Here is a 24,434-nt window from a genome sequence, read left to right on the forward strand (position 1 = left end):
CAACATCTGCATTCCAATGAACTTTTTTCTCCATTTTATAGTGCCCTATATTTGATATCAGAATAGGAAGGTGGCTTTAGAATTAGGACTAGGAATCAAGAGATACAGATTCACTTTCTGGCTTGTGACCAGCAATATCTGTTTTCTTTTATACAGAAAAAAAAGATGTTTTAAGGCCTTTTGAGTTCATAAGTGCAGAAAAATGACATGAGTGTTCAGGCTGATAATGGAAAAGCTTTCACAAATCTTAAATCCCTGCTCTCTTGTTCCATCCAGAGCAAGCCATTAATATTGTAAAAGAGTTGTGTGATGAGGATGTGACTGAGCCTGAAGAAGCCAAATTTGAATGTGAGACATCCATTCCATCTGTGAAACCTGCCAAGTGGTTTCTGAAGGGAGCAGCCTTGCAGGCTGGCAGAAACATCATCATGCAGCAGGAAGGCACCATCCACAGGCTGACAATAATAAAAACAAGTGTTGATATGACAGGCACCATCCAGTTCTCCATTGGCAAATCCAAATCCACAGCGAACCTGCTTGTCAGAGGTAATGTGATATTTCTTATATTTTATGTGAATCAGAACAAAGATCTTCCTTCTCATAGTACCTGGAAAGTAATTTGTTATAGATGCTCTCTAAGATCCACTGGGTTCTTGGAAATGTGTGTGTACCTGGAAGATTTCTTTAGTTCCCAGCTACAAGTTGTTGGGAGCAATGCTGGATGTACCAGCTGAGCTGGAAATGTCCTAGGAAGGGATGTGATTAAATGACTTTGGTGTCCCTGGTATTCAAATCTATCAAGCTAAAACTGGTTTTTGGTTTATTTTTATTCTCTTGACTTTACCAAGGAGGACAAAACAGATGAAATTGCCAGGAGAGTTTATTTTGTCCCATTTCTGAATGAGACAATCTTGATAGCTCATTTACTTAATTCATTTTGTCATTGACTTGATCTAGGACAAAGCCTCAAGGCTTTTTGTCTTCTGCTGTCACCATGGTAAATCTCTCCAATCACATCCTGAAGTCCTTGTTTTGTCTTTAATTTGCTCTTACTTGAATGAAAACCTCAGTTAGAGAGCAATTCAGCGAGCCCTGAGCCAGAAGTGGGCCGTGAATTTGGTGGTTAATATACAGTATTATCTTACAAAAATCAGCTTTCCCTATAGATCACTGTGCTGTTGTAGCTTCAAAGCACATGAGCTCTGTTAGAGACACTTGTAGCAGGACCTGAGCAGTTCACAAAACAGTTGTGAAAGTCATGTATGAAATTAATGGGTAAGAAATACAAATTAAGACCTTCCTCTTCTTTAGATGGATCCATTCTTCTTTCCCACCCCTGCTTTGCAGATTACCACATCCAGATCACCAGGAAACTGGAGGACAAGACCGTCCTGGAGCGACACTCGGTCATTCTGTCCTGTGACTTCAGGCCTTCCCCAAAGCATGTGAAGTGGTTCAAGGGCCAAGTGCTCATTGAGCCCTCGGAGAAGTACAAAATCAAGCGGGAGCAGCACTCAGCAGAGCTCAAGATCATGAAGGTGAAGCCTGAGGACGCCGGCGTATACAAGTGCAAGGCTGGGATTGCCGAGACCGAAGCCACGCTGAGCGTTGAAGGTACGAGAGGTTTGTGGCAGCAGGGCTGGCCTGGTGCTGCTCTGTATGATTCCCTGTTTGACTCTGGGTTCCTCCTCCTGAGGAGAGGTAGATTCCCACAGTTATCTTCTAATTTTATATAAATGCAGTGTCACAAACAAACTGCAGATTCCATGGTGCTGAAATCCATCTCTTGCTGTGAAGTTGGTGATGTAACGTGTGGGAGGGCACTATCTGGGTGAGGTGGGAATTAACACTTGTCAAGACACATTATTGTCCATTTCATAGGAGGAATTAGACCTCTGGTGCTTCTAACTAAAGATATCCTTTATGTTAAACTGCTACAGACCTCTGATTCTGGTGATCTTAGCTGTGGTTTTCACCTCCTGATGGCTGTGTCAGCTTGTCTATCTGCTGTACATTTGTATATCTGCCATATATATATTTTATAGCTGCTATTTTATATCTGAGTACGATTGTTATTCATAGTGATGTTCTACCTCGTCTGGTCATGGAACTGTTTTTGGCCAGTTCTTCCCCTCAGGTGATGCGGTAAGAAAAGGTGTTCACTGTGTCACTTCCAGCAAGACTTGGAGCTGAGCCACAGAACCATTTCCAAAAGTCCAAGGAGCAGCTCTTGGTAGCAGTTTGGCCTTGCAGAGGTTCTTCATTGAATGTGTTGTCAAACACTGAAATGAGCTACTCAGGGCAGTGGTGATGTCACCATCCCTGGAGGGGTTTAAAAGTTATGTGGATGTGGCACTTGGGGATGTGGTTTCATGGTGACCTTGGCAGTGCTGGGGGAATGGTTGGACTCGATCTTAGAGGTCTTTTCCAACCTAAATGATTCTGTGACTCCATTCTATCCAAACAAATGTATATATATTAAAAAAAAAAAAAATCAAGTAATACTCCCAAAACCTCTTCTGAGTTATCTCATCCTTGAGAAACAACATTCCATGAGCAGAGAGGCTGCAAAGAGAAACCTCTGCCCAAGGACTGGGAAAGAAAATAATCAAAATCCTGTTGCTCCCTGAACCTGAGCAAGTTGCTTAATCTCTTTGTATTTTGCCTTTGTGGCCAAAACCATTGTCGAAAGAATGACTTATTTTCAAATAAAAAACAAATAAACAAAACCCCCAAACTGATTTATATATTAAAAGAGAACTGAGGGTTCTAGACCATTTTTAATTAGTCTTTTTAATGGATTTTTTTTTTCCCCTGTTGGAGCAAATGCAGAACCAAGTAAATGAATGTGGTGACCAAAGGTGTGCAGGAGACCAGAACAAATAATCTATAAAACTCCATGAAATCGTTTGTGTTAACAACTGATTTATGATGATGGTGGTGACGGTGCCCCTTGGTTTCCCTCAGCCCGCAATGTAGAGGTCCTCAAGCACCTGCAGGACGTGGAGATTGAGGAAGACAGTTCTGCTGTATTCTCCTGCGAGCTGTCCCACGACGACGAGGACGTGGAGTGGTTCCTCAATGGCACCCTCCTCTACACCAACAACTTCAACGACATCAAGAACGTTGGCAAGTGCTACACACTGACCATGAAGCAGGTGAAGCCTGAGGATGCTGGCACGGTGACAATGAAGTCAGACAAGGTGTCAGAGAGCGTGCGGCTGAAGGTGATAGGTGGGTCCAGACCACGTTCCTGAATGAAAATGAGAAATGCAAACGAGCCATTATTTACCAAATCCATGGGCAATCCTGTTAAATAGATAAAAAAGCATTGAGGTATTAAATACAGGCCATGAGGATGATGAAGGGTCTGGAGGGGAAGCCTTGAGAGGAGCAGCTGAGGTCACTTGGTCCGGTCAGTTGGGAGAACAAGAGACTGAGGGGAGACCTCACTGTGAGCTTCAACATCTTCATGTGAGGGGAAGTGGAAGGGCAGGTACTGATCTCTTCACTCTGGTGGACAGTGACAGGACTTGAGGAAATGGCTGGATCTGAGTCATGGGAGGTTTAGGTTGGATATCAGGAAAAAGTTTTTCACACAGAGGGTGGTGGGGCACTGACCAGTCTCCCCAGGGAATGATAATGGTCCCAAGGCTGCCAGAGCTCCAGGAGCATTTGGACAACACTCTCAGGGACAGGATGGGATTGTTGGAGTGTCCTGTGCAGGGACAGGAGTTGGACTCAATGATCCTGGTGGGTCCCTTCCAACTCAACATATTCTGTGATGCTATGCCTTTTAATACATCAGTTCTGGAGCTGGACTCAATCAGCCATGAGAAGACAGTTTCCTGCTGTCGTTCATACATCTTAAAGTTCAGTCTCACAACTGAATTTCTGTGGTTTAACATGATCTTGGGCACCCTCAGCGAGTGTGTAGGTGACACCCAGCTGAGTGGTGCATGTGACACGCCTGGAGGTTGAGGTGCCACCCAGAGACACAGACACGCTCAAGAAGTGAGACTGTGTGAGCCTCTTGAGGTTCAACAAGGCCAGTGCAAGGTGCTGCACCTGGGTCAGGGCAGCCCCTTGTGTCAACACAATCTTAGGATGAAGGGATTGACAGCAGGATGAAGGACTGAGAGCAGGATGAAGGACTTGGGAGTGCTGGAGGGTGACACTGGTTTAGGTTCTACACTGGTATCAGCAACATTGCCAAGGGTTTATCAAAGTCTCTAAATATTTGATAGCAACTGCAAGTGTCTCAAACATCCTGGTTGTTCTCTGTTTTGTACCTTAACCTTCAGAGAAACCTGCTGTTTTCATGAAATCCTTGGATGACGTTTTCGGTGAGGAGCGAGGAGTGATCAAACTGGAATGTGAAGTCTCCAAAGAGAAGGTCAAACCTGTTTGGAAAAAGGATGGTGTGAAGATCACTTCTAGCAAAAAGTATGAGGAGATACAGTCTGGGAAGACCCTGTGCCTCCTTATCCACGACCTTGAAAAGACAGATGCGGGGTTATACACCTGTGACATCGGCACTGATGTTGCCAAATCAAAGGTCAGCGTTCAGGGTAAGTGTTGTAGACAGTGGCCTGTCAAGGGGTGCTGGAAATATGGCTGGGCTTGGTCCCTTGGGCTCACACCTGTTCCTGCATAAATCTCACATAATATGGTGATGTCTGAACAATCCCTGTCAATTTTGGTGTAAGTATATCGAGGGTTTCAGTGAAAATCAGGTGTCAGGAATGTAGTGACAATTTTTACTTCCTTGAACATTCCTAAGGTGCAGAAATCCTCCAAGAAAAACAAATAATTTCTCCAAAAAATCCCAACTAACAACAAAAAAACCCCAAGCAACCTGTTTTGTATTTTGAGCTATTGACTCAGAGTCCATTGCAGGAACACAAAAGCAGGACAATATCTACTGAGGAACCCAGCAGTTCAGCCTATCCTCTAATCCTTGTGTCAGCCTGAAGGACAAAGAATTGTTCATGGCTTCCAAACTCATAATGTTAATGAGAAAAATTTTGAATTTGCCTGGTTCGAACACCAGGAGTAACAAGTTAAAAAATTCAAACATCCCATTTCTCCTGTCAGCATGGAGAAGAACCTCACACTTTGTCCCAGAGGCTTCTTTTCCAACAGTTTTTCTCCCCTCTGCCTCATTGAATCTTGACTCTTCCCTACTGAGCTCTTCCCCATGCAGTCCTTCCCAAGCACAGCCAGGAGGTTCACATATCCCTTTTTCTACAACTTTATGGTGACTCTGAGCCTGAGAAATCCTTCCCATGTCACAGACATCTGCAAGGAACGCAGTGGTGTCCTGCCAATGCAGCAGAAAAACCCCTCTTGCGAGTTAAGAATGCCATTACTCTACTCATGTCTATCATAAAAGCATTTTTTAACTTGTATTGCTGTAATTTTTGTTCTCCAGAACTGAACATAGGCATCACCAAAAGGCTCAAAAACACTGAAATCCAGGAGGGAGAAGATTGCACTTTTGAGTGCATTTTGTCCCATGAAAGCATTGATGACTTCAACTGGACGCTGAACGGGAGAAAAGTGGAAAGCGGGGGGAGATTTAAGGCCTCCAATGCGGGTCGGAAATACACACTGAGCATCAAAAATGTGATTCCTGATGACACTGGGGAAGTCATCTTCACTGCCCGTGGTCTCACCTCCAAGGCTTCTCTGGTTGTGAAAGGTAACAGGATCAGAAAGGTTCTGGGGGTTGATTTCCTGGGAGGATTTTCATGAAGTTTGCCAGCAAACTATGGACACAAACACTTTGTGGATATTTGGGTTCAAACTGAAGGAGGAGTAATTTAGGTTAGATATACAGCAGAATTTCTTCCCTGTGAGAGTGGTGGGGCACTGGCACAGGGTGCCCAGAGCAGCTGTGGCTGCCCCTGGATCCCTGGAAGTGTCCAAGGCCAGGTTGGACACTGGGGCTTGGAGCAGCCTGGGATAGTGGGAGGTGTCCCTGCCCATGGCAAGGGGTTGGAATGAGATGATCCTTAAGGTCTTTTCCAACCCAAACTATTCTGGAATTCTATGATTTGAATTGCAGAAACCCCAACCATATAGAGATGATTTTCATTCAAAGGTCCTTTTTTTTTTTTTTTTTTTTTTTAAATCTCTGCAGAAAAACCTGCTGAGGTCACAAAAGAGCTGGAGGATAAAACATCACCAGCAGGGCAGGACATCAGCCTGAGCTGTGAATTGTCCAAAGCTGATGTGAACATCAGGTGGTACAAGGATGGCAAAGCAATCCGGAAAAGCCAGAAGTATGACCTGCAGCAAGAGGGAACACAGGCCATTCTCACCATCCGTGACTCCACAGTCAAGGACAGTGGGGAATACACCTGTGAGACAGAGACCTCCAAAACAACAGCCAGGATCACAGTGCAAGGTCAGCTGAAGGGTGCAGAGGAGCTGGCAGGTTCAGAGTTTGAGGTCGATATCTACAACCATGGGAGGTGTTCTTCTCCTCCATCTCCCTGGGCAGGATCATTTTTAGTTTTCAAAAAACATCGATTAAAAGCTTAAAAAAGTAAGATATGAAAAAACACCTTGTAGATACTGCACAATCTTATGGGCTCTGTAACAAGCCAATTAAAACTGATAATTTGAATTATTCTGTTTTGAATATGAGCGATGAAAACTGTCTGCAAGTGGAGACCTCACCAGTACCTGGATCATGGCATTGAAGTTTCCTGGAGATATTTCACTTGATATGTCCTGTGATGGGAGGGGTAGCTGGTGATCTTCTTAGATGTGTTCCATCTGACAGGATGAGAGGAAATGGCCTCAAGATTTAGATTGGGTGTTATGAGAAATTTCTTCATGGAAAGGGTGGTCAGGCATTGGAACAGGGCGCCCAGGGAGGTGGTGGAGTCACCATCCTTGGAGGGTTTAAAAGATGTTTAGATGTGGTGCTTGGGGACATGGTTTAGTCAAATAGTCAAATTAATGGTTGGACTTGGTGATCTTAAAGATCTCTTTCAAGCTAATTGATTCTATGATTATTTACTTAAAAATTCTACAAGTGGGGGTGGAGGGGATCCAAAAGCCACTCTGGAAGTTCAGGATTAGTTTGGGTGACAAGTCTGTCTCTGTCATTATTTTTTTTATTTCTTTTTTTTCCTTCCAGAAAAGCCTAATTATTTTGTCAAGGAACTCTCAGACCTGAAAGTCGATGAAAGCGGAACTGCAGTTTTTGTGTGCCAGAGTGAGAGAGCTGCATCCTCTGTGGTCTGGAGGAAAGGCATCGCTGAGCTCAAGGCTGGCAGGAAGTTCGAGATGACACAGAAAGGACAAGTCCTCCAGCTGACCATAAAGAACTTGGAGAAAAGTGACAGTGACACTTACAGTTGTGACATTGGGGATGCCCAGTCCAGAGCCAAGCTAACTGTGCAAGGTATGAATGAGAGGAATGTGATTGTAAATCCCGTTTCTGCCATGGGAAACATGCACAGGCAGATCTATATCTCAGCAAGACAGCAGAGCCACTGATTTCTGCTCCTGCCTCTCATGATGGCAGGAACACGTGGCAAAAATATAGGAATGTGGAGCTGGACATGCACAACAGATTGAAGCAATTGCACCTGGAGTACTCTGGGTGTGATTTAACTCCCCAAAGGCCCATGTGAGGAGAGATTGGTGTTCCTGTGTGAACATAAAATGGAAGTGATTCACAGTGCCTGCTGTTGGATGAGGGAAAATTACTCTGCCTCCAGGCTTTTCTCCATGTCCTTGATGCCTCTTCGCAGCAGTGGTTTCTAAAAGGTGGTGGATAAAGAGTGGTCATGGAGTGGGTTGGGTTGGTAGGGATCTTAAAGCTCATCCAGTGCTACCCCCTACCATGGGCAGGGACACCTCCCACTATCCCAGGCTGCTCCAAGCCCCATCCAAGCTGGCCTTGGACACTTCCAGGGATCCAGGGGCAGCCACAGCTGCTCTGGGCAATGTGTGCCAGGGCCTCCCCACCCTCAGAGTAAACAATTTATTTATAATATCTAATCTAACCCTGCCCTCAGAAAAAATGATTCAAGAATAGTCAGATGGAGGTGCAGCAACAGAGTCCATTTGCTAATTATTGTAGTTAGCTATTGAAGACAAAGGGGTAAAGTCAGACTCCTCCTCTATCATCTGTTAGAGCAGAAGAGCTTCTTTGAGAAGCAAAGAAATGTGTTTAATCCCCATCATAACCTCAGGCTTTGAGCTGTCTGAATTCACTCTGACGTTTTCAACACCAGCTTTTCTGAGTGGAAAAAACACTTCTCTGTCACGAACATCAAAGTAAAACAACCCTATTCTGGTTTTATAAGTAGGAGGAGCATCAAAGATATTTTTGTATCCAGTGATAACCTTATTTTATATGTCTTTATAGTGAGGTTTATCTTTGTATGTGTGTTTACATTTATGTATTTATATTTATCTATACAGGCAGGTTTTCAGGGCAGATATTTTGGGGTTTTTTACCAAAGCCACAGTCAGACATTTTCCCCACTTCCCACTGGGTTTATGTTTGGACTGAACTCAAAGAAGGTGTGGGCTCAGTGGTCCTATCCCATAGAAAGCAAGTTATATTTTCTCTAGAAAATCACAGAGGTTGTTAAGGGGGAGGGATCATGTCTTTGTGATGTTTATGTCCCAATAATGCTGTCAGAGACTCATCCTTCCAACCTTTCCAGGGAGCTTCATTAGGAAAAAATTTATAACCCTGGATTTGCATTGTACTGGCTACTTGTTCTGCTTTATGTTTTCTGGTGCTTTAAAGTTGTCTTCACTGTATTTTGGCGTGTGTCCTCTTTATATTATCTTCCTGTGAGTGGGTTTTGTGGTCAATATCAGGGGAGTTCTGTTTCAATCTTCTCTATCACGAACATATTTTTTTTCTTGAAATGCTCACGGGGGAAATCTTGGTAGTTTTCCGTGTCAATTTTCACGCCAGAAACGGAAGATTGCAGTAATTGATGTATTTATGTTCCTTTCAGGCCAGAAAGTGCTAATAACGGAAGACCTGGAGGATGTCACTGTGTTAGAAGGAGAATCTGCCATGTTCAAGTGCAGAATCTCTCCCGTAGACTATAGCAGAGTGCAGTGGTTTTTGGATAAAACCCCACTCCATACCAATGAACTTAATGAGATCCAGTCCCAGCCTGGTGGATATCACCTGCTAACGCTGAAAAAGCTCTCACTGAAGGACTCGGGGGTCATTACATTTGAAGCTGGTGATAAGAAAACATCTGCCAGTTTGGTTGTTAAAGGTAAATCAATCATCACAACTGCAGGAGAGGAAATGATGAGTAGAAATAAGTGGGGTTAATGTGGGTAGATGGAAAAAAAACCCCACAAAAATGCTAAAAATTTGGCACCATCATTGTTTATCTGTATATGTGCAAGAACAGCATTATTTATACAATGAAATGACAGCTGGAGAATGAACACTTAGTAATCCTAGACAGCTCTTGGAGTGTTTATTGGATTTAGATGGGAATGTTATAATACAGTGATGGTACAGTGGATGCCTTGTTCAGTTTTTCTCAAGCTGATAAGGTGATGATTCATCAGGAGAAATCAATTAATTCAATGAAAAAAAAAAAGTGCAACCAGTAAGTTTTAAATTCAGTTTTCATTGTCTGAAGGGCAACGTTGTGTGTGTTCCCTGCTATTCATTGCTGACAATGGATTGTTGTCTCTGGAGAAGTTAAACTGAGTTAAATCTGCAGTGTTTGGTAGCAAAGGAATAAAACGAATGCCAGACAGCCCAAGAATGTGAGATTAGAGAGATGTTTCCTTACTGGAAATATAAATATTTCTTGTTGCCCAGAGATGTAGAGCACACAGTGTCCACCCTGTCAGATCATAATCTCATTTTATTCTGTAACCACATTTATTTCGAAGAACTTGTCTTTTTACAAAATTTGTAAATTTGCCCAAATTTTGCTAAACTACAGAAATGAAAAAGGATTTCTTTTTCCGGAGGGAAAATGAAATGTTTTATTTTCAAAAGGCTAATTATTTATGTTCTTCAGCAGGAATCTTTTCTTCTCAGTTTCTGCCAGCTATCATTAGGTATTTGAACAACATTTTGCAACATCACTGGTACCTTCCTGAGGACTTCATAGTCATGAACACCAAATTATTTGTTACTAACCCTGATCTATATCTTTGATACAAGCAATCCTGGGTGCAAATCTCACAGATTACTTGTGATCTGAGAACCCACACCTCTTCTGAACCATCTCAGATGTTTTTTATATGAGTCTGGAGAAGCTCTGCACCTTCAGAAAGGAGCTGGTTGACACTGAAGATACTGAGGGAGAAGATGTGAGCCTTCACTGTGACATCTCCAGATCAGACAGCCCTGGGAAGTGGTGCAAAGATGGGAAGAGCCTTAGGAATTCTTCCAAATATAACATCAGCCAGTCAGGGTTTGAGGCCAAACTTGTCATTCACAGGGCACAACAAAGAGACAGTGATAGATGTGAGTGTGAGGATGGAGCAGCCAAACGTAGTGCAGTTATTACTGTCAAGGGTAAGAACTTCTGGAGCGATGGTTTGTGTCCTACCACCAAGCTCAGAGTAACTAATTGAAACAATAAAACCATGAAACTACACTTAAATGGGACCTCGTGTTGTGCACTGAGATGTTCTCATCAAGTCATCCAGAACAGGAGCCAGAGAGGTGACAGAATGTGAAACAGGAGACTCCTTCATCTGACCTGGCTCTAGCTCTGAGAAAGTTAAGTGCCTCTGAGAACAATGAAATCCTAGAATGGTTTGGGTTAAAAGGTACATTAAAGACCATCTCATTCCAAACCCCAAAAAGAGAACAGTAGGAGAACACCCCAGGCTAAGAAGTAATCCACAGAGAGGATGGATCACCTCCTGGAACTGTCTCCAGGGATGGCTCTCTCCAAGGGGGGAACTTCCACCCCCACCTTTGTCTGTGCAATTGCTTTACACAGCCAGATTTATTCAGAGCAGTGCACCCAACGAGCATCAATGAGGTGCTCTCCTGCTTGATAGGACGTGGGGAGATGGTTTGAACTAAAAGAGGGTTGATTTAATTAGATGTAAGGAAGAAGTTTTTTACAATGAATGTGGTAAAACACTCTTGGAGGTTGCCCAGCGAGGTGGTGGATGCTTCATCCCTGGGAACATTCAAGGTCAGGTTGGATGGGGCTCTGAGCAGCCTGGTCTGGTTGAAGATGTCCTGGGTCATGGCAGGGGGGTTTGGACTGGATGAGCTTTAAAGGGCCCTTCCAACCCAGAAAGTTCTATGATCATGTGATCTAAATGGTTGTTGTCTGAGCTGAAGCAAAAGTTCTCTTCTTAGATGTGTCTTTTAACTCTGAGTTAGGTATGAGTTGGGTCTGACCAGGCTCAGAACCAAGGCTCACCAAATATCACCTTATAATTGCTCCTGCCTCTCCTGAGTCACTGTCCCAGCCCCAGCTCCTCTTAGGAGGAGCTCTGTCTCTGAGTTAAATCACTCTGTGAGTTAAATCACTCCCCTGGGCAGGTTTGAGCAGGGACAGGGAGGTTTTGACAGGCACAGGCTGTGTTTATCCAAACCAGAGGATGTTCTGTGTGCTGCTGGTGTTACACACTTGGGATGGACTGATCAGAAGCTGCACCTGGATTAGGGAAGCCAGTGTAAACAAAAAAAGCATTTGGGTTGTTGGAATGGTCAACCTGAACCCTGGAGCACGGAGTGGAAGGACAAGCTGCTCACAGGATTTTTCTAGAGCACAAAGAACCAGCCTGAGGCTGTGCAAGAAGGAGAAGACCTTGATGGTGCAATGAAGAGGAGCTGGTGGTTAAGGATCCCGATTTTCTGTCTTTCTGTGGCACGGGGATATTTTCCCAATAGCCATTACACACAAAACAAAGATCTGTGTTGACTTCAGTAGGACCCGGATGAGAATTACCTGTTAGAAAAGAACCACATTTGTAATTTCCCACAACAGCCCCATTTTTCCCCTCACAGAGAAGGGTGTGGATGGATGCAGGATTTAAACACATGGATTCAGGTCAAGGAGTCAAGTCAAAAGGATGTCTACAAGAAATTGCACTGTTGGAACTGTCCTTTGTCTTTCAGGGTCATATAAGAGAACAGCAGAATGCAAAATAGGAAATAGAAATTCAGTAGTCATGTGACACTTTGTGTCCCAAACTAGAGGTAAAAGGGGAACAGGATCACAGGCTGTAGTTTTCCTACAGCCACGGGTTAAGTGCATCACGGATCAGAAGCTGACTTGCATATTCACAAGACAGCAGAATTCAAGAAGAATTTATGTTTTCCTTATCTGAACATTTCGGCTGAGTTTATTTTTCCCCCAAAAGTGCCTTCCCTGCACTAGCTCACCTTAAAGCCTTGAATCCCAGGCTGTGACAGAGCCTTCAGGGGAAGCTCCACAGGGACCCTGTCACCTTCAGCTGTACTTCCCTCTCTGTATTTGTTCTGTGCTGCTTTTAAGTCTGTGTTCATGATGGATAAAAAATACATTGAAGGGTTTTTTATGATGAGAAATCAATACTGCTGATCACGACAGAAAATGCTTTGCCATTCCTCTGTGTCCTCTGTGTTGTGTGTGAGTTGAGCTCAGTGGAGTTTTATGTTTTTTGTGCCACTGGTCCAGTTCTGAGCACCCATCCACAGCACAGTTTGTGTCATTAGTGGCAGTGCAGCACCTGCCACTGATGTTAATAATGAAAGTAGTAAGAGCAGCAGCATCTTCAATGGTGCAGGTGGTGGTTAAAAGGAAAATAAGCATCTGGCCTCAAATTTTTTTTGCTGCTGTGAAGTGCTGGCAGCCAGATGTGAGATGTCAGAATCTGTTTACTCTTTGCTAATGCTTCTCCATTCCTGTGGTTTTCTGTCTCAAAAACCAAGTCTGATACTAAAAGGGAAAAAAAAGATTTCCAACCTCATGTGCTTCCTTCAACATTTGTGTTACTCCTTCTTTCAGAAACACCGGTTCTCTTCAAGCAAGAGCTCCAAAACGAAGAAGCCAAAGAAGGAAAACAAGTCAGGCTGACCTGTGAGCTCAGCAAACCTGGTGCCCCAGTGAAGTGGATGAAGGGGGACACTGTTCTCCATGCCAGTGAGAAGTACGAATTTAAGCAGCATGGGACTGTGGCAGAGCTCATAATCCGAGATGTGAAATCTGTCGATGCTGGGGACTACACCTGCAGCGCTGGGGAACTGAAAACCACTGCTCAGGTCAAAGTGAATGGTGGGTACAATTTGAGACATTGGCAAACTTAATCAAGTGCTTAATAGAGCTATTAAAAAAATAATCAGGTAACGCTTCATTTTTTTTGTGGCAGTGGCATCTTTAATACGAAAAATTTAAGGGTTATCTTGCACCCTTGTAGGCACCTGCATATATTTCATTCATGTGATCTCATATTCTGTGTCTGGGGCCACTGGGGGAAAAAAAAATTAAGTGAAGTGCAGAGGATTAATTTTCTGTGTGCTGTAGTTCCTGCCCTATCAGCAGCTTTACATGGCTGTGATTAAAACTGGAGTTTTAGAGCTGGAGACCAATAGTACTGGAGCACAAGGATGTGAAAACATAAGTCCAGTCCCCGGAAAACTGCAGGTGGACAAGTGGTTAACATTTAGACCCCCAATGTCCCCAAAACATCATTTTCAAAGGCTCTTAGATGCCATTTGCACTCCCCGAATACAGAGCCTTTAGTAGCATAGCAAAAGTAGTACGTGCTGGAGCGGAAAGTGGGAGAAATATAGGATATGAATGTTATTTCAGAGCCCTACAGGAGCAGGGAATTCATTAGGTGATGATGCCCAGAGGACTCTGAAAGGGTCCTAATTAAATATAAGAAACTTCCCCCATATTCCTAGGGATCCACAGTGAGATGGTAACATCAGGGGGAGGGATTTATTCCTGCTCCCAAGCAGAATCTCCTTGATGCCACAGAGCCGAGGGGAGAGTCTAGGGCTGCTCTGCTCACTTGGAAAAGGCCTGGATTTAAGAGGTGACAGCTCTCATGGGGGCATTTGTTGTAGAGGAGGCCAAGAGGGCTTGTCCTAACCCCTGGTTTGTGTTCCAGCCATGCCTGTGCTTTTTAAACAAGCCCTGGAGAACACGGATGTGGAAGAAGGGAAATCTGTCTCCTTGCGCTGTGAACTCACAAAAGCTGATGCCACTGTGGTGTGGAAGAAGGGAGAAGCCACGCTCCAGGCAAGTGCCAAATATGAAATGAAGCAGAAGGGGACAGTGGCAGAGCTGGTGATTCATAATGCAGAGCCAGAAGATGCGGGAAGATACACCTGTGACACTGGAGACCAGCAGACCACAGCCCAAGTCAAAATCCATGGTAGGAATGAGACAACTGCTTGTGACCATTTGTTGTTGTTCTTGCCATGGTCTTGCTACTACTTGCAGAGAGTGTTCAGGAAAACAGGGATCAGCACAAACACACAGCAGCTCTGGCTGGGTCCGTTATGTTCTTTGTTTTCTGGGATGATAGCTTCATGCTAATGCATATCAATCAAAGGTACCTGATAACGAAATATCTTTTCTTCCCTATGAAATTTCTTATATTTTGGTTAGAGGTGACTGGCCAAGCTCTAAGCCAAGAGGTAAGAAGGGCCTCAGCTACACCTTTTATTAAAGAATACTCAGTTCTTCTCTGTACACTCTCAGCAATTTTTTTCACATCTGTGACCAACAGCATTTGGGCAGCAGAAGGGTAATTATATTTTGGTGTTCTAATTATTGGGAAATAATTGTTCTCTTTTTATTTGACCAAAAACTCCTGTTGCTACTGTAAATATCAGCAGGGTCCTGGAGGTGCAGGTAGGTCAGAGCTTCTTTGCTGTGTGGGCCAAGAGAATCTGAATTTGTTTTGGCTTAAATCCCGTGTGAGGTCACCAGGTGGTGACGATGCGCCTGAAGTAAACTGAGAATGCTTCACTTCTCAGCTGTGTCCGTGCTCTTCAAAGAAGAGCTGAAGGCCGTGGAAGCTGTGGAAGGTGGGACAGCCACCCTGCGGTGCCAGCTGGGCACAGAGGCTCCCGTGGAGTGGAGGAAGGGGCAAACTGTTCTGCGGGCGAGTAACAAGTACAAGATGAGGCAGGAGGGCACCGTGGCTGAGCTGCTGATCCACGACCTGGAGCCAAAGGATGCTGGAGACTATTCATGTCTAGTGGGGAACCAAAAAACCACAGCAGCCTTGTCAGTGAATGGTAAAAAGGCAGAAATAACCTGTGAAACTCTGGAATGTTTTTGTCCACCTCTTCCCCCCTCCTGTCTGTACATTCCCTCACAACAACCTCCTTCATGTCCTGCTTTCACTAGTTTCTTCCATCTTTTTTGCGTCACTCCTGTCCCCAATCTCCACCCTCAATCAGCTTTTATTATACCCCATGGATGTGTGTGTGTGTTGTGTTGTCTTCTTGCCTTCCCTCGAGTGAAGGATGCTGTCCTGCACGTGTTTCCCTAAATTAGCATGGAAACATAAGATTCCTTGGGATTTTCTGTTTCAGAGGGTTCATGATGTTTAATGATGAGAATGAGTTTGTCTCTCTTGAGGCATGTTTTTGTTGACTCCCACAGAATGATTTAATAGAAAATTTCTTTTACCATCCACGAGGAAAGACAGGACGTGTTTAAGGATAAGGGTGTTGGAGTAAGGCTTAGGTAGACACACAATAAATCACGATTCAGCCTCTGAGCAGGGTCTAGGGTGGCAATCCCTTCTCATTCTGCATCTCTCAGCCCTGCCGGTGCGTTTCAAGCAAGAGCTGAGGAACGAGGAGGCCACGGAGAGCGGGACAGCGACGCTGCAGTGCGAGCTGAGCCGGCCGGGTGGCTCCGTCCAGTGGAGGAAGGACGGGAAGGTGCTGGTGCCAAACGGGAAATACAAAATGAGACGGGAAGGGCGTTTTGTTGAGCTGGTTATCCAAGACCTAGACCTGGCGGATGCTGGGAGCTACACCTGCGAGTGTGGAGAGCAGGAGACCACAGCTGCTTTGAGAGTGAATGGTAACCCTCCTACCCATGTTTCTCTTTAAACCCCAAATCTAGCACATTTGGCAGCATTTCCTGGTCAGCCAAAGCTTGGTCGGTATTATTTCTTAGGGGTTTCATGTTCTTGGCTCTGTGGTGCCGGAGTCACCTTTTTTGAGAATATTCCCCTGTGGTTTTTTTGCCTTGAGACAGCACCTATATGTTGTATTATTGTTTAATTTATTTCTCTCTCCCCAAGGAGGTTTTACCCCCTTTTTCAATAGTGCCCACCTAGAAATAGAGCATTTTTGATTGAATGTAAACACTACAGCACAGTCCAGTTCATTTCATTCTGCTGCTGATTCCTTCTCTGTTGGTATTGCATCCTTCAGCCTTGCCTATCCTCTTCCAAGATGAATTGACGGACAAGGAAGCTACAGAGGGGGAAGCAGTCACTTTGCACTGCAAACTGAGCAAATCAGCCCCAGTTGAGTGGAAAAAAGGGAACATGGTGCTCAAGCCAAGTGAAAAGTACAAAATAGAGCAGGAAGGTCCTGTTGTGGAGCTGACGATCCAGGATTTGGATTTGGCAGATGCTGGGGATTACAGCTGTGTGTGTGGAGACCGACAGACTACGGCTGCTCTGACAGTAAATGGTAAAAAAGAAATTCTCAGCACGTGTCCCAAGTCAACCTGTGTAATTCCAGGATCTCATCCTCTTTTACTTCTGCTTCCTCTGACCTCTGTGTACTTCCTGTCCTCCTTTCTGTTGATTAATTTTCCTATCCTTTCTTCCTTCTCTCTTTTTCTGCTTTCACCTGATGCCCTCTTGATGTGCTTCCAAGGTGCTTTAGTCAAACAACAAGTGGAGACTATGTTCCTGACTCAACACAACCTCCCTAGCCCAGAATAGCTGCTTGTTTAGAAGTTTTCCCATAGGAACTGGGAATAATAAAAGTGGGAATAATATTTACTTTTTGTGACTTAGACTGTGACACTTGTTGCTCCTAAGAGGAACAAGTTTTCATCAATGAATGATGCTACACAAGGACGATCTTAACACAAAATAGGCTTTTTATGCTCCTGCTATTCCCAGCTCTTTTTTACCAATTTTGGCTTAATACTTCCCAAGCAAATATTTTATTTCTGCAGAAAACTGACAGCATGTTTGCAACTGCTCTGTTCTAAGGGACTCTTATTTATAAAAATTCAGACAGTTCCATGAATCAGGTCTTTCTGTAGAACTGCTGCTTTTCTCAAGGGAAGCAAAATGCTCTGGGTCTCATATTGAAAGATGGCCTCTAACTCTGTCTTTGATTTTTATGGTGTATAAAGTAAAGGGTAGTTGGATTGTCAACTACATTTGCAGGTAGACTTGATTTTAAAGAAAGTTTTAAAGTGTGATGACAGGAAATAAAAAAAAAATCAGAATTATCTTTTGAAGGGTTAGATGTTGGAGAAAAATTGTGGAGGAACTAAATCCTGGAGGAGACCAAGAAGGTCTGGTGGCTGCAGGGAGGTAAGAGAGGGATTAGATTGCGGGTCAGGCTTTCCCGGGGTTGACGCCGTGTCCGTGTTTGCTCTGCAGTCCTGCCTGCCCTTTTCACCAAGGGACTCACGGACAAAGAAGCCACCGAGGGTAAAAGTGTCTCCCTGCACTGTGAGCTGAACAAGGCTGCTGCTAATGTGGAGTGGAAGAAGGGCTTCAAGATCCTCAAGTCGAGTGACAAATACAAAATGAAGCGGGAAGGTGTCGTGGCTGAGCTCATAATCCAAAATCTAGGCACGGCGGATGCTGGGAATTATTCCTGTGTGTGTGGAGACCAGCAGACCACGGCAGTTTTAACAGTTCATGGTAAAACAAACAAAGCAAGGCACAGCCTGAAAGTAACTACCCTGATTTCTCTGTTCCTTTGGACAGAGCCCTGGTTACCCTCCCGTCTCCTTCTGCCAGAGCTTTATCCGCAGCTCACTGATGCCAGTGAAATGCATCCACTGGCACCTGTGCAGCTGGAATTTGTGGCACAAGAGGGATGTTGGTGTCCAAGCTCAGAGTAAGGCAACCAGGGTTGCTGCCACTCTTTTGATTAGGGACCATCATTTTGCTTTTCCCTTTAAAGGTCCTTTATTAGACTCCCTGTTACGCTCAAGACAAAAATGGGTTGCTTCAAAGGGATTATGTCTCAGGGATTTTAAGGTTTCACGAAATTCCAAAAGATTGGGTTATTCCATGGAATCTTATGCCCATACTCCATTCCTGAGACAACAAAGCACTTTTGTACTTACAGCCTAGTTGTCGTGGAATTCAGTTGGTGTTCTTTGTAAATCAGGCCCAGGACTCCTAAAGGACAACCATTCTCAGGGAGAACTTTGATTTTTACTGAACCTGACATCTTTGAAAGGGTATGTCAGTTCAGGTGAAAATGCTTGTTTTCCCACCATGTATTGAAATGAGCAATTTCATTTCAAACTGACATTTAAAATGAAACTTCACTGTTTCATTTTTTTTAAATTTTAAATGTCTCTTTGTTTGCTTAAGTATGTGGAAACACAGCAAACTTCCTCCCGCTGTGGTTTAAAATGTCATAAAAGAAAACCATTTTCTTTCCAGAAATTTCAAATTGGTGTTTGTACTTTTTGATTGAAATTTCACAGGGAAAAAAAATGGTGTTTCTACCTCTATTTGTATTGATTTGTGACTCTAAGTACATGTAAAATACCCCTATGGATTACTACAAGCATTAAATCCTCTCCTGGTTGTGACATTTCTTTCCCAATGCTGATTCGTGGAGACCCTTGAGAATCTCTGTTCTTGTCTTGATAAATCAGTTCAAGATAAGAGGGAAAAGGAAACTTAAACATAATTTTAACTCTTTGGAGTGCTACATCTCACTGCTGATATTGCTGTCCTTCAGCTTTGCCTGCATTTTTCAAGGAAGGGTTGAAGAACAGGGAAGCCACAGACGGTGCAACGGCCGCTCTGCGCTGCGAGCTGAGCAAGGTCGGTGTCCCGGTGGAGTGGAAAAAAGGGGACAAGGCACTCAAACCAAGTGAAAAGTACAGGATGAGACAGGAAGATACGGCTGCAGAGCTGCTGATCCGAGATCTGGAGATGGAAGATACAGGAGAATACACCTGCGTGTGTGGAGATCAGAAGACCTCGGCTGTCTTGACAGTCCATGGTAAAAAAGCCGTTCTCCGTTGGGATAGTGGTACCTCAAGGACATCCCTTTCCTCTCTCTCCTTCCCACTTGCTCTGGTGTTTTGATTCTGCAGCATTTTCTCGGTTTGCTGGTGCTGTTTCCTCCCATGTCCCACTGTCTGTCAGTTTGAAACTGATGGCTTTATCTCAGAGTAAAGAAAAGTTGTGAGAATTTCTCATCTCAGAGAGCAAGAGTGAGCAGACCTCCAGCAGCAAGATTGTTCTCAGGGGGTTTCTCATTGTGTCTCCCTGACATCAGTGGATTTTCATGCTTAACATGAAGGAAAGTTCTTTAATCTGCTGAGCTCAGGCAGTGAGAGGTTTTTCCATTCAGGAATGGGTGACTGCCCTACTCTTTTGAAGGATTCTGGGATAATCTGCTGAGGAAATGGTACTTAAATAAATCCCCACACCTCAGCATTATTCTGCAGGTCCTGACTTAGGGAACAGTGGTGGAAATTTAATTCCTGTCTCTGCCGTGGTGAATGGAAGAGCTCTGGTTGCCCCTCCAGAAGGAGCAGTTCATGTACAGCTCCCATAGATGGAAGAACAGCTTTTATTTAAGTTATCTAATGGATAAAAAGCTGCCAAGGACAGGGGGAAATTGAGGAGGCAAAACTATTCTCCCAGATTTTCTGCACACTTTTTCTTCATCATCTTTGTTCCATCTGGAGGAATTTTTGTTCCTCCCCTCTTTTGACCTATTGTTTTCATCCCTATGCAAGTCACTTCCATTTTATTTTAGTGGCACATCATAAGGCAACTTGTTGAATGCTGCTAAAAAAACCCTGTAAACCTGATATTAGTGCCATTATATCCTTTGAAATTTTGGGTTAAAGGTGCCCCTGAAGCTATATTACTTTTTTTTTTTTCTGATCCAGAAATATAAATTATGGTGTTAGGAAAGGCAGGGATCCTCAGATAGCAGTCCTGTCACCCTGGCTGAGGACTTTTGATCAAAATTCAGGTCATTAATGTTCAAGATAGATGATTTCAGAGTGAAATAGGTAGAGAGGACTCTTGGAATCGGCTGTGAAGTGGTGAACATGAATAAGTTGATGTTAAAAGCAGGTCATGGTGGAAATTACCCCGACTGGGATCCTGCAGGACTTTTCTATTAGAGGCAGTTTTCCAGACTGATTTGTTTTCCTGTAATGGTGAAGGACTGGCCACAGGACCCAGTCCTGAGTTCCCTGAGGTCTGGTTAATGGTTTTGATGTCCTCTCTGTTTATATTACACCCCATAGCTCTGCCTGCTCTGTTCAAAAGAGATCTTGTCAATGTGGAAGGCACAGAAAACAGGACGGCTGTTCTGCAGTGTGAGCTGAGCAAACCCGCCCCGGTGGAGTGGAGGAGGGGGCAGGAGGTGCTCAGACCTAGTGAGAAGTACAAAATGAGGCTGAAGGACACCACTGCTGAGCTGACAATCCACAGCCTGGAGGAAGGAGACGCAGGAGATTACACCTGTGTGTGTGGAGACAAGACAACCACAGCTTCCCTGACAGTGCATGGTAAAATATCTGGGTTAATAGGAATTTTCTGCGTTGTCATCTGTGATCCTCCTGTGGGATCACAATCTGCTCTTGATCCCTTCTGTTATTTTAAAATGTTATAGCAGCTGTTCCAACCACTGGGAATATCTTCCACTGAAAGCCCTTCCTTTGGGACTGATAAGAGCATCACAGTCTTTTCAGTCCCCCCGCTTTCCTGTTGATGGAATCTGGAAGTGGATAATGAAAAGCTTGATGAAGTCAGAAATTGCGTTTTGGAGTATTTTCACTCATTAATTTCCTTAGGTCATATCACTGAGATTTCACTTGTTTTTCTTGGATGAAATTGAAAAGTTATAAAATTTTATTTTTAAACAATGTGGTGCTCATTTTCATTCTTAATCTGGTTTTGAGGAAGAACTGTGCATAGTCCCTTGAAATCTCAGGATCAGCTTTCTGTCATTATATCTTAAAATGTCTTTAAAACACACCTCCCAGTACTGATATCATAGTCTTACAGATTTCCAGACCAATGAGAGCTGAGGGGTTGATACTGGTGTGGTTCTCCATGTCATGCCATGTTTCATATCATTAAAAACACCCTCTGATTTATGAATAAGGTGTTTTCCAGCTGTCCAAACTCACTCTTCTATGGCTCTCAGAGTTGTCATAAATCAACACTGATTTCCAAGTCATTGTGAGATGCTGAATGTGGTGTTTTGCAAAGCACAAGTCAGGGATGCCCCCAAATCATCCTTTGCTCTCAGGTTCTGTCCATTCTAGAACGCTTAAAGTGTTTTAACCCAGTGGAGCAGCCAAGACAGGGTATTCCCTCAATTTTAAAGTGCTCTCTTTCACCTGTGATCTTCAGCCCTCCCTCCGCACTTTAAGAAAGAGCTGAAGAATGTGGAAGGCACAGAAAATGGCACGGCCACTTTCTGCTGTGAGCTGAGCAAAGCTGGAGCTGCAGTGGCATGGAGGAAAGGAGACAGAGCCCTGGGCACAAGCGACAAGTTCACCATGAGATGCCAGGGCACGATGGCTGAGCTGCTGATCCATGATTTAGTCCTGGCAGATGCCGGAGATTACACGTGCTCTTGTGGAGAGCAGGAAACCACGGCTGAGCTCAAAGTGAATGGTAAAAATAAAAAAAAAGGAAATGCATAAATTAAAGGGATGATTTTCAAACAGCTTTTTTTTTTTTTTTTTTTTTTTTTTTTAAGAGCATAGGAGTGTCAGATTTGAAAGTGCAGTACTGTTTCTGATGAGTTTAGCAGTATGTGGTTGGACATGGGAATAAATTCCTGGATGTTTCGGTCAGTATCAGGTACAGGTTGGAGGCTCGTGGCAAAAATTGCAGATGTTCATCTTGGTGCTAACTCATTTTTTTGATGCTTATGTTCATCAGTAGGTGCTGAGAAATGGGAAATCACATTCTTGTGATGTTGGCTGTAAAGATGTTACGATCCTCATGTTGAGAAGATTTGTTGGTATTTTTGAGACAGTTACCAGTGTTCCAGTATAATTTGATGGTCAAGCTTGCTAGACCACTCTATGAGGTGAAATGATAGAGTATTTTGGGTTGGAAAGGACCTTTTAAAGGTCCCTCATGGAAAAGTGAAATTATTGGCTCAGGTACAGGTTCATTTATGAACTTTCTTGGTGATGATTTGCATTGCCATAGAATTTAGGTGCTCTGGTTAGGCTTTATTTTCCATTCTAGCTGGCAATATCCAAGGTGGGGGCTCAGTCATGCAGGTCTGAAGTTGAGACTGATGTGGTTCTTCACTTCATGCCATGGACTTTACCATGAAAACACTCTCTGACTTATGAGTGAGGTGTTTTCCAGCTTTCCAAAGCCACTCTTTTATGGTTCTCCGAGTGGTCATTAATCCTGATGGGACTGATTAGGAAAGGTTTGCTTGTTGCCTGTGGTTGTCAGACCACATGAACTGGTTACTTGAGTAGCTGCCATGGTCACACATTCTGCTCCTTTTGAACCCCTCAGCCTTGCCTGTGCACTTCCAGAAGGAGATGACGGATGAAGAAGCCACAGAAGGTGGAACAGCCACTCTCCAGTGTGAGCTGTCCAGGGCCGCCTCCGTGGAGTGGAGAAAGAAACACAAAGTGCTCAAACCGAGTGAAAAATACACAATGAGGCAGGAGGGAACCACAGCACAGCTGCTGGTCCATGCTGTGGAGGTCAGGGATGCTGGGGAATACACCTGTGTGTGTGGAGAGGAGAAGACAACGGCAGCACTGACAGTGCACGGTAAAGAACGCAGAAATGGGACGTGTTTGTGTGGGGTTTCTCCCTCCTCCTCTGGAAGCCTCAGCACTGACACACCACGAGTTCTTTCTCTAATCTTGCCATCATTCTGTTTGTAACAGACTTTCCTCTTTTTATTGTCTAATCTGTCTAATTCTAACCACGACTGTAGTTCCATTGATTTTACTAACATTTTCCCTCTTTTCTTCTCTTTGCTCTTGTTGGTGCAGGGCGGTATTTCTTTGTACCACACCAAAGGCTGAAGGATGTCACAGATTTGCTTTTTAAATTCTGTTTTACTCACTTTTGACTTGAACGTAGAGAGATGGAGCAGCAGGGACATTCACAGCTCTTTAAAAGAGCAGTTTTACTTCAAGTTGCATTAGGATTTGACAAATAATTTTAAATAATAAAAAGAAAACTTGGTTCAGTGTAACTTAACTTTGTAACTCTGACCAAGGTGTTGATTTTTATTCAGGTACTGCAGAATAGTCAGCATTAGAGTAGGAGAATATTTCACAGCCCTCAGCCAAATTCATCTGCAAACTTCCCATGGAAGAGAGGGAAAATTTATTTTCACTGTTAACACAGGACAGTCAGAAGTAGTTTCAGCTTCTTTCTCACCTGGAAATTCAGTAGGTCTGAATTCAGGGAATTGATTTCTTTGCTTTACTGCCCAGACCTTTTCATCTTTGTATTTATCAACAAAACAAGGATTGATTCAGTCTTGAACTTTCAATTTAACCATGAAAAATAGAATTGGAATGGGCTTGTACAGGTTAGTCCATCCTTGAGCCCCAAGTCCCCATCATTACTGCCAGAAATTTATTCCAGCAAAAGTCTCTTGAGCTGGCTCAAGCCATTACTTCAAACAGAGAAGTATTTGTATAAAATTTGAACCAAGAACTAGTGTGACACTCCAAATTATACATCTCAGTTATGAGGATTTATTTGCATCAGGCTTGAATTTTTTGACTTAAATTTATTCCACAAACTGTTGCAACCTCAAATCCCTCACTGCAGATCTGCTCCATCTTATTGTTGGTCATTCCTAAATAGAGAATTTTCCACCTGCTTTTGCTGAATTGCAGCCTATTTTACTTCACAGAGGTCTTCTGTATCTTAATCCAGTTTAAAGAAGTGTTTTCACCCTCTCTTCCTTCCCACCTTGAGATCATCTTCAAAATTAATAAAACTTTGCATTTGTCCAAGTCACCACAGAAAATGCTGAATAATCCTGAACCCAGAGTAGTGAGAAACTCTGCTCAAGTCATTCTTTCATTGTGAGTGTAAATCCCAGTTCAACATCCTGTAACTGTGGTTTTCAGATTAGTAGCACTCCAAGGAAGCTTAATCTATGTCAAGAAAAAATTACCCTGGTCCACTCCTTCATGAGGAGAAAAGCTCTTGGCAAATCTGAGTTTTTCAAAGAATTAAGTTGAGATGGCCACAATTCCTTGGATCCTCTCTCTGCCATCTCT

General features: G+C 43.7%; 1 protein-coding gene across 3 annotated transcripts in view; it reads left to right on the forward strand.

The window, feature by feature from the left end:
• The window catches only part of OBSCN (obscurin, cytoskeletal calmodulin and titin-interacting RhoGEF), a 171,279-nt gene that overhangs the window by 49,643 nt on the left and 97,202 nt on the right, over nt 1-24,434 (forward strand). For 2 of the 3 annotated variants that reach the window (XM_048309941.1, XM_048310008.1), the window contains exons 28-45: nt 277-546; nt 1,348-1,614; nt 2,968-3,234; nt 4,305-4,571; nt 5,435-5,704; nt 6,146-6,412; nt 7,154-7,420; nt 9,000-9,272; nt 12,984-13,250; nt 14,092-14,358; nt 14,966-15,229; nt 15,762-16,028; nt 16,385-16,648; nt 17,581-17,847; nt 18,908-19,174; nt 20,442-20,705; nt 21,556-21,822; nt 22,693-22,956. In XM_048309941.1, coding sequence (XP_048165898.1) covers nt 277-546; nt 1,348-1,614; nt 2,968-3,234; nt 4,305-4,571; nt 5,435-5,704; nt 6,146-6,412; nt 7,154-7,420; nt 9,000-9,272; nt 12,984-13,250; nt 14,092-14,358; nt 14,966-15,229; nt 15,762-16,028; nt 16,385-16,648; nt 17,581-17,847; nt 18,908-19,174; nt 20,442-20,705; nt 21,556-21,822; nt 22,693-22,956 — 4,806 coding nt within the window. The remainder of the gene's footprint in view (nt 1-276; nt 547-1,347; nt 1,615-2,967; nt 3,235-4,304; nt 4,572-5,434; nt 5,705-6,145; nt 6,413-7,153; nt 7,421-8,999; nt 9,273-12,983; nt 13,251-14,091; nt 14,359-14,965; nt 15,230-15,761; nt 16,029-16,384; nt 16,649-17,580; nt 17,848-18,907; nt 19,175-20,441; nt 20,706-21,555; nt 21,823-22,692; nt 22,957-24,434) is intronic. The other variant, XM_048310079.1, reaches the window with a different exon arrangement.

This window comes from Corvus hawaiiensis, chromosome 1, assembly GCF_020740725.1.
Source record: "Corvus hawaiiensis isolate bCorHaw1 chromosome 1, bCorHaw1.pri.cur, whole genome shotgun sequence".
Taxonomy (NCBI): domain Eukaryota; kingdom Metazoa; phylum Chordata; class Aves; order Passeriformes; family Corvidae; genus Corvus; species Corvus hawaiiensis.